The following is a 12,554-nucleotide window of genomic DNA, read 5'->3' as shown; positions in this document are numbered from 1 at the left end:
CTTGGAACGACGTGCCGAGTCGAGACCGAAGACGGAAACTTGGCGGCGAAGAGAGGGGAATGGGCGAGAAAGGATAGCTAGACGCTGGCGCTTATGTATCGCATAAGGAGAAGCGGGCCGGACTGACGACCGGGTGGCGTGACGATCAGTTGCCTGAAAGTTGATGGGGACTGATTCGAAGGGGAACGCGGCAGACAGAACAATGGAGTTGTGGAGCGCGGGTCGCCTCATGGCAAACAGAACAGCGGGCAGCTATGGACGGCTGCGTGATGGTGGTGATAGGTGCGGGCCCGACTGCTCAGAGCACCCTGGAGGTAGCGATGTCTGGCCGGACGGCGGAGGATGAGCAGACTACAACCCAAAGGGGGCAATGCGGCGGCCCTGCGCCTGGGCGGCTGTGGGATGGCCGGAGGCGGGGACCAAACGGGAGATTTGGGAGTGCCGGGGCCAGCTGCCGGCGGGGAGATCGGCATGTCTAAAAAGACTAAATGAAGGAATTTTTCGGGACGGCCCTGTTTCGCATGTCTGGGCCGGGAGGAGCCACGTGGGAAATTGGGACGAATTGTGGGTTGTCAACGGGTTTCGCACAGGCGCCGACTGCGCCCCTCGTCGTCGTTCATCATCTCCTCCGACTCCTCCTCCCGCCCGCCATCCACCTTTTGGCTTCCTCTCCTCCGTCTCCGTCTCCGTCTCCGTCTCTGCAGCTTGGCTCCTTTTTCTCTTTTGCCTTTCTTTCTATCTTCTCCTTAATCAAACATGCCTCCTCCGGCAGAAGCACCACAGGCGACTTCGTCCCACATGATGAAGACGACAAAACGCGGCAGGCCATTCCTCAAGGTGCGTACAACTCGCTTTCCTCCTTATTCGCAGCTCACACAACGTCAATACCTCCCAGGATACGCTGGATCTGTTTGCGACCCTTTCTGGAGCTGACCACAAATAGGCAATACTTCCGTACTTTCCCCAATTCTTTCACCACGTACGTGCCCCAGTTGATCTTCGCCTTGATTTCCCTCCTTATGGATTGCAACAAGCGACGATGCGGCGAGGAACCTGGCGTCGCTGAAATTTTCGCAATCGAATCGTGGACCAGATCCCCGAGAACCATCTCGCATTGTCACGACCACGACTACCACGACCTTCTCCATGACTCGTGATATGGCCAAGGCGATGTGCCAGCAGTTCATGGATGCACGTCTCATTGAGAACGCGGCGGATCCTGGCTCCAACCTCTTCAAGGAGCGTGGCGTGTACGTGCTGACGCCGAAGGGTCTCCACGTCCTTGAACGGTTCATGAGCAAGAACGGCATCAATGGCGACCACCTCGCCCGTGTCTTTTCCTCTCAACCAATCTGCATGAAGCTGCTGCATCTCGAGCGACGGTCAGTCGACGATGAGATCATCGTCTCACACTCTGCCATCACTGCCCTTTTTCGTCGCTTCGTCGGTCGCCAGCCTAACTATCCTCCTGAGTACATGGAGACCATGGATGCGTTCCAGAAGTATCACGAACGGTCGAAGGGCGTAGCATTGATGGACGTGTCTGAGAAGGGGGCGAAAGGCCCGGTCGTCCACAAGCACTGCTTCGCTGCCGTGACGGCTTTGGAGTGGCTATGCGACTTTACGTCCGTCATCGGTAGGGAAGAGGCGGCCGAGATGGCGGCGCAATTTGTGCGGTTCGGCCTCATCACCCTTGTTTCCGACAAGCGAAAGAACAACGACTCCGCTATCATCTTCACCGTTCGTGGTGCTGCTGGCGGTGCGAACTCGTCCATCTCTGTACGTATCCGCGTTTTACCATCGACATTGCTCGTTGCTCACTTCTCATCGTAGCAACATGGAGAGTTCCGTTGTACAGCGAAGGCCATCTATCGCGTCACCGACGAAGGTCGTCGACTTGCCCGTTGGGACATGCCTGATGGTGCTCGGCCATCTCCGAACAGCTCCGCGGCGAACGTCTCGAATGCAGCGCGGACATCGGAGGATCACAGCGTCGACGCATCGACCGCTGAGGGTGCCGCCTCAACTGATGCGAAGATACATCGCCGCATCTCCATGACGGAGAAGTTGAACGCAAGTTACGACCCCGAGAAGAAAGCGCACAAGGAGTCCAACACGGACCGTCTCAAGTTCATCATGGAGGAGCCACAGCTGCGTGCGCTCTTCCGTGATTTCCTCCGGAGCAACTTCTGCGAGGAGAACCTGTCCTTCTACCTCGACGTTCAGGATTTCAAGAAGTCCTTCAGCACGACATCTAGCGCTATCGCTGCGAATCCCGCAGGGAGAGGAGCTAAGAGCACGCCTGGTCAGCTGGCTATGGAGAAACATCACGAGGCTCTCATCCAGAAGGCTTTCGTCATCTACAACACGTACTTGGCACCGTCTTCGCAAAGCGAGCTCAACATCGATCATGGTCTTCGGAACGAGCTCTCGGGTTACCTCTCGGACGTCATCCAGAGCTTGACGGGCAAGACCTTCCAAGGTCGTGTCGAGCTGGAGCAGGCCAACGCCTTCAATGCAACGCAGCTGCAGACAATGATTCGTCTGTACGAACGTATTCAGACGCACGTTTTCCGCCTTATGGCTACGGACTCTGTCCCGAAGGTACGTCTGCTTACATTGTTGCACCATCACCTACTAAAATGGGCCACAGTTCATCAAGACTCCGAGGTTCCTTGCGCTCAAGATCAAGTTGGTTGAGGAAGATGACGGTCCTCTTGCGGACTTCCCTTTGATGAATTCGAGCGCGTCGACACCGACGGTACCACCAGGACTGGAGGCCAGCGAGGAGGAGGTTGGAGGGGCGTACGTGACGATATCGCAAAGAGCAGTGACTCAAGAGCGCACTCAGGAGCGCCCTCCGGCGATTGAACACCGGTGACATGGTTGACTCGTTGATCGATCCCAGTCGGTTGGCGCACTCCTATGCATCTCATTCTCGCTCTTGATATCTTATGCCCCATGTCAGTCTGCAACAGTATATGCCTCGCCATGCATCCAAGCTCGTACATCTGTCATCATACTACAGTCCTCATAGTTGTCACGCTGTGTCATTCAATCAATTCTCGCTACGTCCTGTTCGTCTCCACAGGCGGGGTCCTCGTTTACTGATCATCGCTCATCGTCATCTACGCTTGGCACATCTTCTATCCAGGCTTGGTCCTCAGTACTTTTGCATTTTATTCTCCGGCATACATCCACATCTCCCTCTCGTACACATCCCCACCATATTTTCGACATTTTCGTTTCACTCTCTGCGTACGCAATGTAACATTTATCATACCTTACTACTGGCTATATTAATATGGCGTCCCATTATGCTTCAGTAGCATTCTAATACATGGTTCGTTCTCATTGTAAAACCGTTGCGTGCAGTGGATCTGGGAACATCTCGTTTGCTAGTCGAAGCTACGTGGGCTATGCGAATGCTGCCTGTCCGTGAGCAAGTGTTCTCGAATCGTGGGGGCCTTCTAATGACAGCCATGCCAAGCCAGGGCACGCCATGCCGCTATCTCGCCCCGCAAAGTATTGCGGAAGTCGATGCTTTGGGAGTCTCGTGGGTTCTGGGAGAATGATTGCAGGAACATGCGGTTGGGACATCTCTCAACCGCCACAATCTCAAGCTCGAGCCGCGCTCACCATACCATATGGAGACCTGGAGGTCCATTCGGAAGGTGCACGTTGGGTACCGTCCGCCGGTTGTCAACATCCGAGCTGGAAAAAATATCAACTAGAGTCTTGGTAGGCTATGTGTCCAGACGCTATGCTCGCGGAGGCACCTACAGGGCGTAGGATTCTTTGAAGTGCAGCGCCCGCACGCGACGCTCCAGGGCGTCCACGTCCAAATATGGAAAGGACACATACCTGTTGGCCGAAATATCACGCTATCGACTCGGACCTTGTTCTCACCAACCGCCAGTGGCCGCTGACGCATTGCTAGCTTATCGAACGTGTCGTGGGACTATTAACAACAGGACCACGTACACACCTCTGTGCATCGCCACCCAGTACCGTCTGCTTGCTTTCGTACCACATCCCTGCTTCATTTGTTGTAACTTATCGTAATGTCTTGGTTTCTGAACCCGGATGGCGATCGCCCCCAACGTAGAAGGCCCGAGAAGCTGAAGGACTTTCCGAAGGACGCGGATGGCAAGCCCCTGGGGCCACAAACCCCCGGCAGTGCTCCAACTTCCCCTTGGACGGACTTCCCATTGAAGGACGACTATCCTACCGTAGACGACCCTGTGGATCCTGACAGGAAGGTGTCCACCAAGCAAGCTAACCGCCCCTTCCTGGCGTAAGTCCTAAAGTCGTGATGCCCTTCATGTGACATGCTTTCCACTGACCCCCTGCCCTTTGTGGGCGCGCGTAGGTATGCGCAGTACCGTGCCGAGCGCGAGCAGGCCCATAAGGAGTGGCTGCAGCGCAAGCAGCAGCGCGAGGAGAAGCTTGCCCGTGGCGAGGAGGTGGGGCCTGAGGAGCCTGACCCGACGGAGGAGGTCGAGGTCGGCTGCCTCGGCCTGCTCAAGTTCATTCTGTACGCGACCCTGTTCATCATCCTCGCGGGCAAGTTCTTCACCGGCAGCTTCCTGTGGGAGCAGGAGCTACCTAACTTGAGACAATTCATTCCTGTGCGTGTGCTCTCTTCTCGGAACGTCCCGCACTCCCCTTCTCTCGTATCTCTCGGACGAGAGCGTGAGCGAGGGGGCGCGTGACCGTTCTGCTATCGCACTGTATGGGTATCTAGGTGCTAATGTACGATCGGGTACACGCAGACGAACCAGCGGCTGTTCTCCGAGACTCTCCTCGCCCAGTTCGACGGCTCGGACCCTGAAAAGCCTGTGTACATTGCTGTGGGTCATTCTTGCGTTTCGATGTGTCGTGCCCATGCGTGTACCCGCGAAGCTCATGATGAAGTGCGTGCGATCTAGATCGACGGGGACGTGTACGATGTCAGCGCCGGCCGTGCTACCTACGGCCCTGGCGGCTCTTATCATATGATGTGCGTACTCACACGCGACGTGCACAAAGTCGGTTTCCCTGCAGGAATTAGCGCGCTAATGGAGACTCTTCATCATTGCTCTCTTCCTTTAGGGCTGGGAAAGATGCCGCAAGGGCATACGGCACCGGGTGTTTCAAAACGCACCTCACGCACGACCTCCGCGGCTTAAGCGAAAGCGAGATGAGGGTGCGTCAACCTGATCGTTATCTTTGATCCATTCAAGTCCCACCTCCGCGCGCGTGCATTCCCCGATTCAATCCTCGCGCGTTTCATTTCTGGTACTTCACTGCGTTCATAACTGACATCCGATGGTCTGCAGGGCGTACAGCACTGGAAGAAGTTCTATGCCGAGTCAAAGAAGTACCACAAGGTGGGGCGTGTTTCTCACCCCCCCATCGACCCTGCAAGCCCATACCCAGAACATTGCGACCCGAAGAAGGCCGAGGCGGCAAGGGAACGTGAGCGCGAGGCGCAAGCCGAGGCAAGAAAGCACGAAGAGCTTTGATGCACGAGTTCCAGCGAGTCTCCACTCTCCCTCAGCACGTTATCTGATCGTGAATATATATACGAGACTACGATATTAGGGGTCACTGTACTGATATATACACGCCAGCGAACGGACTGTTTAGGGAGCGTTGATATGCGTTAGAAGCGTCAAAGAAGCTGTCACCAAGCCCACGGGGATCCGACAACGGGGGACCGACACAAACAAGCTCTACGGAGACGGGAAAAGACCCGACGATCAGCGAGATGAAATGAAAATTGATCTAACGCCCGACTCGCTTACCTCTATGAAGGTGAGAGGTGAGTCGACAAATAGTTCTTGATGATGGGAAAGTCCGCCATCGAGGCGTCGATCATAGCAGAGTATGCCGTATCGCGGTACTTCGCTACGACGAGGTTGCCTCGCCACGCCCGCGCTTCATCGTACCTCTGTCCTTGGATCTCACGGATGCACTTGTTCACTGGGAACGGCATTCCGTCCCGCGAGATGACAGGATAGAAGAGGATGTATGGCGTCGGGAACTTCTTGATCATGCCGTCAAGAGCTTCTACGAGCTGCATGGTGAGCCCGCGAACGAAACGGTCGGTGAATTAGCAGTGAGTCCGGCGATCAATTTGAGAGACGAGGCTCACATGGTACTGCCATGCATGGGAGCCAAGTTGGTCGGCGATGTAATCCATGTACACCTCCGGGTGGGGAGCGCGCCCACAGCGGTACGGCTCGGCGTATACCGTCGGGAGCGAGACGGCGGTCGTCATGAGCGGGACTACGTGCGGTGGGCGGTCGTCTGCCGGGAAGACGATGGCGTCGTAGGTGGACATGTCGGAATCCATGTCGCGGCGATCAGCTGGGTGCGGGTGGCGTGAAACGAATGGATGGATGTAATGTACAGGCAAGAAAAGCGAACAAACGGAACGGGAAATTGTATACGCAGGGAGGATCTGCTGAGTGTTGTAGCTTACTGTCTGTGGGGGGTCTGGAGAGCGGAAGGCCCGCGAACTTATATACGTACGCGGACCGTCATCCATCGTGCCGCCGGAGAAAGAAATCATAGACCTGCTGCATCCTGGGCAATTCGTGAGGAGTACAGACGGGCGGTACAGTATGGCCAGCCACGGTGAGGGTGCTTGCCCTCGTGTTGTAGCCGCATGCACGCTTCGAAGACACTAATGGACAGGATTCGGACGACGACGACGAAGGAAATGGGGCGTGACGGGAGGGTATTGGGCTGCGAGCGAGAGAATACAAAGACATTTCAGGACGCCGCTCCCCATGTGGGATAGGAAGCTACTAAGTATGTTGCCGCGTACGAGAGGGGTCTCTGAGCGATGAGCGGAATAAGGGCATCGGCGTGACAACGCACCCGTGAGAACATGTGACCCGTGTGACACACAGGTGTTCGAGTCCTGGACGTGTACCGGCCGCCTGTGCCTCGCGCGTTCATGGCATACGCACCTATTACTGCTTCGTCTTAGCCTCCACTGCCTCGGTTTGACTCAGCCACGCAAGGGTCCAGATCTCTCCTCTTTCTCCGACCCCTGTCTCTCGATGGAACCCAGCGTCCTGGTTGCGTCGCATCTTTCCGCCCTCTTCCCGCTCGCCCAACCAATTCCGGTCTACTCAACGCAGAAAGACATAATCCATCTTAGTCCTCGCAGCGACTCTGGTCACCCTCTGGAACATGCTTCTCTTTCAACCCTCTTCCACTCTCCCTTGACAGGTACAATCCTGCTACGCGTAACACATGGCGGGTTTATGCTAGAACTCGTATCTCTCTCGTCCGAAGTTCCCCCACTGCGCTTCGACTTCCCCGCCTCGATTCTACCCTCCCCCTCGATCGTGCTATCGCAATCTGAAGAGCTCCATGTTTTGTTGGCCACCAGATTTGGATCTCTTTACCGAATTGTCATCCCCATTCGCGAGGGCGCGCCACTCTGGCAAGCCACCGCGAACCGCCGATGGTATCGCGAATATGTAATACAAACTGCGGTTGACGAAGGCCTGGTTCAGGTGCAGAGTACCCATTGCGTAGTCATCTCTCTACCAGGAGGATCGCTGCTCAGGCTAGAGGCAGAATCACTGGGAGGTGACACAACGGATGGTAAGTACATCTCACACCGTCATCCAAACTTTACGCCTTACGAATCGCTTATACCGATCAAATCAGACGTATGGCGCGAGACCAGGGCTGATGCTCGTTCCTTTCTGCATTCAATCACATCCCTCCTTCACGCGGGTCCTCCCGGCAGCTCAGACATAGTCTCTATCTCCAGCCACCCACAGCCGACAGACATTGGCAGCATCTGGACTGTATCTCGCGACCGTCATCTCCGCATGTGGACTGCTCGGGGCGGGTGTGTTGCGGAGCATGTGCTTCCCTCCACGGCTCCGGGGCGTAGCACTGTCGCTTCCCGCTCTTCGCCCACGCCTATCAAGCCGTCCGTCCTTCTTCCTCCCGAGCCGCAGAAATTGCTCTGCGTCTTTACGCCATCACATGCAGATGATCCGCATGTCCTCGTGTTCGTGCCCACGGAGGGGTCCCTGACTTCTGGTGGCTTCTTCCAACTTTTCATTGTTAACGGAGATGCTTTACGGTCAGTCACCGTCTTCGATGCCTCGGCGACTAGTGTGCATTGCCATCTGCAGGACTTCACCGTGATGGACGACACATTGTACACTCTCTGGGATAAGCAAGGCCAATCTATGGTTGAGGTCCTCGTGCTGTCATGGGACGACTCGGACCCCACTGCTACTGGTGGATGGAGCTCGGCCTCGTATGCCCAGGAAGCTGAACTCACTCCTGCATATCTGGATGAACTGTTGCTTTCGCCAGGCTCTGCCGTGGACAAATTCGTCGAGGCTATCATGCGGCCTGGGATGTTCTCTCCTCTCACCTTGCATACCGCCATCGCTCGGTACACCGACGCATGCCGGTCTCTCCCGCCTCCTTATCCCCCGCAACTCCTGCTCTCCTATGCGTCTGTAGCAGAACAAATCACATCCGTTGTCGGCTGCACAGTCCAGCGCACCAAGGATCCGAGGACTGGGGCGCCTCTCGACGCCAACTACTGGAATGCCTTCAAGCGAGATTGGGAAGGTTTCATAGCCCGATGCCGAGAGATCGAACGGAACGGGCGATGGCCCTTGGCTATTGGACGCGGCAATCCGGAGGATGGCGCCCTGATCGTTGAGCGTGAGCGTATCGCTTCTCTAGTAGGAGAAGACCTACCGCTACGGCTGCGCAGAGAATTGTCTTCGTCTCAGCCTATGGAGAAGCAGTTCGACATTCTGAAGATTCTCTCGACTATGCGTACTCGGCTTGGCCCGCGCCTCATGCGATCCTTAGAAGGACGACTACAGGAAGTTGTTCGCCAAGAGATCGCCTTCCCTTACGCCGACATCATCCAGGACCAAGTCCGAGTCTCCAACTTCCACGAGGAGGTTGATGAAGGGTTGGAAAGCTGGATTGTCGGGCGCGTCAGGAGTCTGGAGCATGACTCGGGCAAGTCGATACAGGAATTGGCGCGTCACGTGCTCGATGTCATCGGAGGGCTTGGTAAAGAGGTGAAGAGAGAAGAAGACGACGGAGAGCTCCTGTCCCGCCCCATCAGCCCTGAGTGGCTGAAGGCGCTTACGGCGTCATATGCAACGACGTCCATCCACGCGCGATACGAGTTCTCTCTTGCCCTCGTGGTCTTTCTTTTTTTCCTCGCGGACGAGCTCCCCCAATGGGACCCTGGGCTGCTCGCTGAGATTTTCGTCGTATTTCGCGGGGTCGCCATGCTGCGTTATGTGGCGCGGCAGCCCGCTGGAGACAACGCGACTCCGACAACTCAGGCGAGCGGTCCGGGGGCAGACGATGAAGTTGTCGCGAAATTGCGCAACATGCACGTTTCCGCTAGTCGCGGCGCTAGATTCCAGCCCACGTACTCTCTAGTCCATTGGCTAGCCAACGTTTACGGGATCTCGTTCTCTTCTGGACTCCCCGTATCCGCACATCGCTTCCTTGACCGTACTGGTCTTTTACAATCGCTCTCTCCTGCTTACGCGACGCATCTGGAGGTCGTTTTCTGCGAGCGTCTCCGTCAGCTGGGCTATTACGAAGTCGCGCGGGAGGTTCTAGCATGGCTGCCACGTACTCCTGCGGTGACGTATGTTTTAGGCCGTTTGTGGTTAGACGAAGGACGTTATGACGACGCGGGATCCGCTTTCGAGGTTCTAGCAGGCAGCTTTGGTGAGTGAACGGTGCCCTTCCTCTCCACGGGCGCCCCCTCTGTGGGAGCTGCAGCTGACTGCGTTTCTCAGGTCCACACTCTGCGCTGTCGATCGAGGATCGAGAAGCTCTCGCGGACGTGCTCCCAAGCGGACGCATCTTCGACACGCAGCTAGAATTCTACCTGCACGCCTCCGATCTGTTCAAGGCCGCCATCAGCACGTATCACGACGTCTTCTTCACTCAACTGGCTCTTTCTGAGCCTGGTGTCGTCGAGGACACGACGCCCTTGTGGACTAACGTGATAAAGGGGTTGACCGATCTCGGACAGTATGAGGATGCGTACGCGGCACTCATATCCGCTCCTCACGAACGACTGTATGTATCATGTCCGAGATGGATCGTACTCACGCCACGAATTCTGTCCGTGTTCAATAAGCTGATCGCTGATGGCCATCTTGCAGGAAGAGGGACTCCATAAGTCAGCTGTTGTACAGGATGTGTGAGGAGAACGCCGTTGACAGGCTCATGGCTCTCAATTTCGCTGGCTTGGCCGACGAGGTGGAAGACGCACTCGCGTTCAAGGCTCGGAATGCGGACCCGCGCATCCGGCCGTTCTACTCCAGGATCCTTTACACGTGGTACGTTTCCAGGGGGGACTATCGAAACGGTGAGTATCCGTTCTCTTACCGGCAGCAACTTCCGCGGTATTGATGGACGGACAGCTGCGTTAACGATGTATCAGCGCGCTCGAAAGCTCGAGGCCTTGATGGGGGATGCTTCTGCATTCACCGAGCTTGTAGAGTTGCAACTGGAGGCCTACATTGTCGCGATGAACGCACTCGCCCTTGTGGACCCGAAAAGTCAATGGATCACGCTGCCCATTGTTACCGAGACAGGGAACGAGGTAGGCAGGCTTTTATCGAGAATGGTAGTCGTCGTCACTAAGCTAATCCTCATAAATCATCTCGGTCTCACTCAGCCCCGGAAGCGCCGCAGGCTGTCTAAATATATTCCCGAGAGCAAGTACGCATCGGGAAAACGCGATACTGAGGCGGTGGATTTGAAGGATATGCAACACGAGTACGCTTTGCTATCCGCGAGGGCCGAGCTCGTTCGTAGGGACCCCACGTTGTTGTCGGCTGGAGGTGCGTTCTCTCCGCTTTCGGTGAATCATTGTCTACTTCATTATCGTGTCTTGGCAGAATATGCGTTGCCCCCGGCTTCAATCGTAGTGAGACTAGCGCAAGCAAACAGGTTCAATACCGCAATGGCAACGGCGCGAAGTCTGGATCTAGACATGACTGACATCTTCAGCTACCTTGTCGGACGGTGTCTCAGATTGTCGAGGAACCCGGAATCTGTGCTGTATGCACATTCTTCCACTGTTGCTTGTGATTTCGGAGGCGTGCTGATATCGTTTACCGTCATATGCAGGAGCGAGGATATGTCTGACTGGCTCCTCACAGACAAGGTTTCGTCGTGGCCCGGCACTCCGGCGGAGCGTGGTTGGCGATACCTGCGGCAGTCGCTCGAGCGGCACGATGGGCCCCAGACCGATTATAGGTATTCCAAAGTGGCGCTGGAAACGATCGTGAGCTTCGATAGGACATCGCCTCCACCGCCATGGCTCATCCATAAACTCGAAGTAAGTATAACCCAGTGCCAAGACAAGCAAACGGTTGACGGATCCGCTGTCCCGTGTCACAGGAGCATCACCCCGAATATCTCATCCGTACCTGCTTACGGTATGAGGTGCTGGAGGCAGCTCTAGACTATACGCTGTCGATGATGCGGAGGGTAAGTGCCGTTGCTGCGGAGGGAATTCATTCTGCAATCGAGCGCGCAACGACCGTCGGAGTTGGTCGCGCATCGAACTTAGAGCTTGAGCTGACGTGCGGATGTCACCGTTTTCTAGAGCGACTCGCGACTCACTGAGGACATGTCGAAGACGGCAGCCGCTACATGGCTGCCCTACACGCTCATCGACCAAGTGTTGGTCGCGGCGGATACACAGGCGGACCTTTCCTCTCGTGGACGTGCTTCTCTTGGCGAGCTACGCGGGGAGATTGCGACTCGCATGAAGCGGGTGCAAAAGTATAGTCAGGCCTCTGCATAAGGGGTATCAGTAATCCAAATCAATCCAGATTGTGTAGTTAGCTATGAATGGGCATGCATTTGCTGTTTGCCGTGAGTTCTGCGGTCACCTTGTCGCGATGCACATCGACCTAGTGCATGATCCGCTTCAATTCCCACAACACATCGTTCGGCACTGGCGGTGTCCGTGTATACCACGCTGGGTTGGAGGGCTCTGGCTTGGTCATATGGAGTTCGAATGGATTATGGCAATTGCCTTTCCTACCTCGACACAACAGCAGGTCTGGCCCGCCATCGACACCGCACAAAAAGCAGGTGTTCGGTAGGGGATCCGTAAGGGGTTTAGGCAAGACAGCGGCTGATTGCAGCACCGCAAGGGTCGTGCGTGGCCCCAACAGGATCAGGTCATCCCTCACTGTATCGAGCCGTTACGTCCGAGGTTCTACGTCTCAGATGTGGCAACAAAGCTTGAGATGTTGCGATAATTATCCCCTGGTATTGGGGTAAGGGCATGGCTCACCGCAAGCGATTAGAGGCCCTCCCAGGTCGTTGCAATAGGCAGACCCAGAGAAAACGGGGCACAGGCGAGCAGGGTACCTTCGCCTGATCATATAGCACTACATCCCTTGAGAACGGAACTACGCTATCTGGTACACGAATTGACCATATTGAGTGTCTGTGATAGTGCTTCCTCATGCAGCATAGACGATCAGGTACATTAGTAGAAGTTCTTCCCG

The 12,554-nt window shown here is 55.8% G+C and overlaps 4 protein-coding genes across 4 annotated transcripts; 3 read left to right on the top strand and 1 right to left on the bottom strand.

Moving 5' to 3' along the window:
- Positions 1-756: 756 nt before the first annotated feature.
- DICSQDRAFT_154249 (regulator of G protein signaling) lies at positions 757-3,224 on the top strand (the record flags this gene model as incomplete). The annotated part of the gene is made up of 5 exons (XM_007364334.1): positions 757-837; positions 930-979; positions 1,035-1,779; positions 1,834-2,604; positions 2,654-3,224. 5 exons carry the CDS (start codon positions 757-759, stop codon positions 2,879-2,881), a joined length of 1,875 nt encoding a protein of 624 aa, XP_007364396.1. The 3' UTR covers positions 2,882-3,224.
- An 840-nt stretch (positions 3,225-4,064) lies between these two features.
- DICSQDRAFT_103543 (cytochrome b5) lies at positions 4,065-5,537 on the top strand (the record flags this gene model as incomplete). Its single annotated transcript, XM_007364333.1, has 7 exons — positions 4,065-4,179; positions 4,237-4,297; positions 4,373-4,631; positions 4,776-4,853; positions 4,932-5,002; positions 5,095-5,188; positions 5,322-5,537. The coding sequence occupies 7 exons, from the start codon at positions 4,065-4,067 to the stop codon at positions 5,505-5,507; spliced, it is 864 nt and encodes a 287-aa protein (XP_007364395.1). The 3' UTR covers positions 5,508-5,537.
- Positions 5,538-5,587: 50 nt separating this feature from the next.
- DICSQDRAFT_103540 (uncharacterized protein) lies at positions 5,588-6,420 on the bottom strand. The gene is made up of 3 exons (XM_007364332.1): positions 6,140-6,420; positions 5,790-6,061; positions 5,588-5,717 (listed from the first exon to the last, which is right to left on the bottom strand). Exons 1-2 carry the CDS (start codon positions 6,338-6,340, stop codon positions 5,792-5,794), a joined length of 471 nt encoding a protein of 156 aa, XP_007364394.1. The 5' UTR covers positions 6,341-6,420; the 3' UTR covers positions 5,588-5,717; positions 5,790-5,791.
- Positions 6,421-7,055: 635 nt separating this feature from the next.
- Positions 7,056-11,839, top strand: DICSQDRAFT_56531 (uncharacterized protein; the record flags this gene model as incomplete). Its single annotated transcript, XM_007364331.1, has 10 exons — positions 7,056-7,593; positions 7,675-9,741; positions 9,813-10,098; positions 10,185-10,390; positions 10,446-10,627; positions 10,703-10,868; positions 10,926-11,088; positions 11,158-11,368; positions 11,431-11,520; positions 11,639-11,839. 10 exons carry the CDS (start codon positions 7,056-7,058, stop codon positions 11,837-11,839), a joined length of 4,110 nt encoding a protein of 1,369 aa, XP_007364393.1.
- Positions 11,840-12,554: the final 715 nt, after the last annotated feature.

This window comes from Dichomitus squalens (genome assembly GCF_000275845.1).
Source record: "Dichomitus squalens LYAD-421 SS1 unplaced genomic scaffold DICSQscaffold_8, whole genome shotgun sequence".
In the NCBI taxonomy this organism is placed as follows: domain Eukaryota; kingdom Fungi; phylum Basidiomycota; class Agaricomycetes; order Polyporales; family Polyporaceae; genus Dichomitus; species Dichomitus squalens.
The sequence above is the reverse complement of the archived record's forward strand: the minus strand, read 5'-3'. Positions and strand labels throughout refer to the sequence as shown.

Excerpts from the sequence above, each read along its gene's own strand:
- DICSQDRAFT_103540 (XM_007364332.1), bottom strand. The coding sequence starts at position 6,340 with ATGGATTCCGACATGTCCACCTACGACGCCATCGTCTTCCCGGCAGAC. Across the intron at positions 6,062-6,139 it reads CCCATGCATGGCAGTACCAT|CTCGTAGAAGCTCTTGACGG; the intron begins GTGAGCCTCGTC and ends CTCACCATGCAG.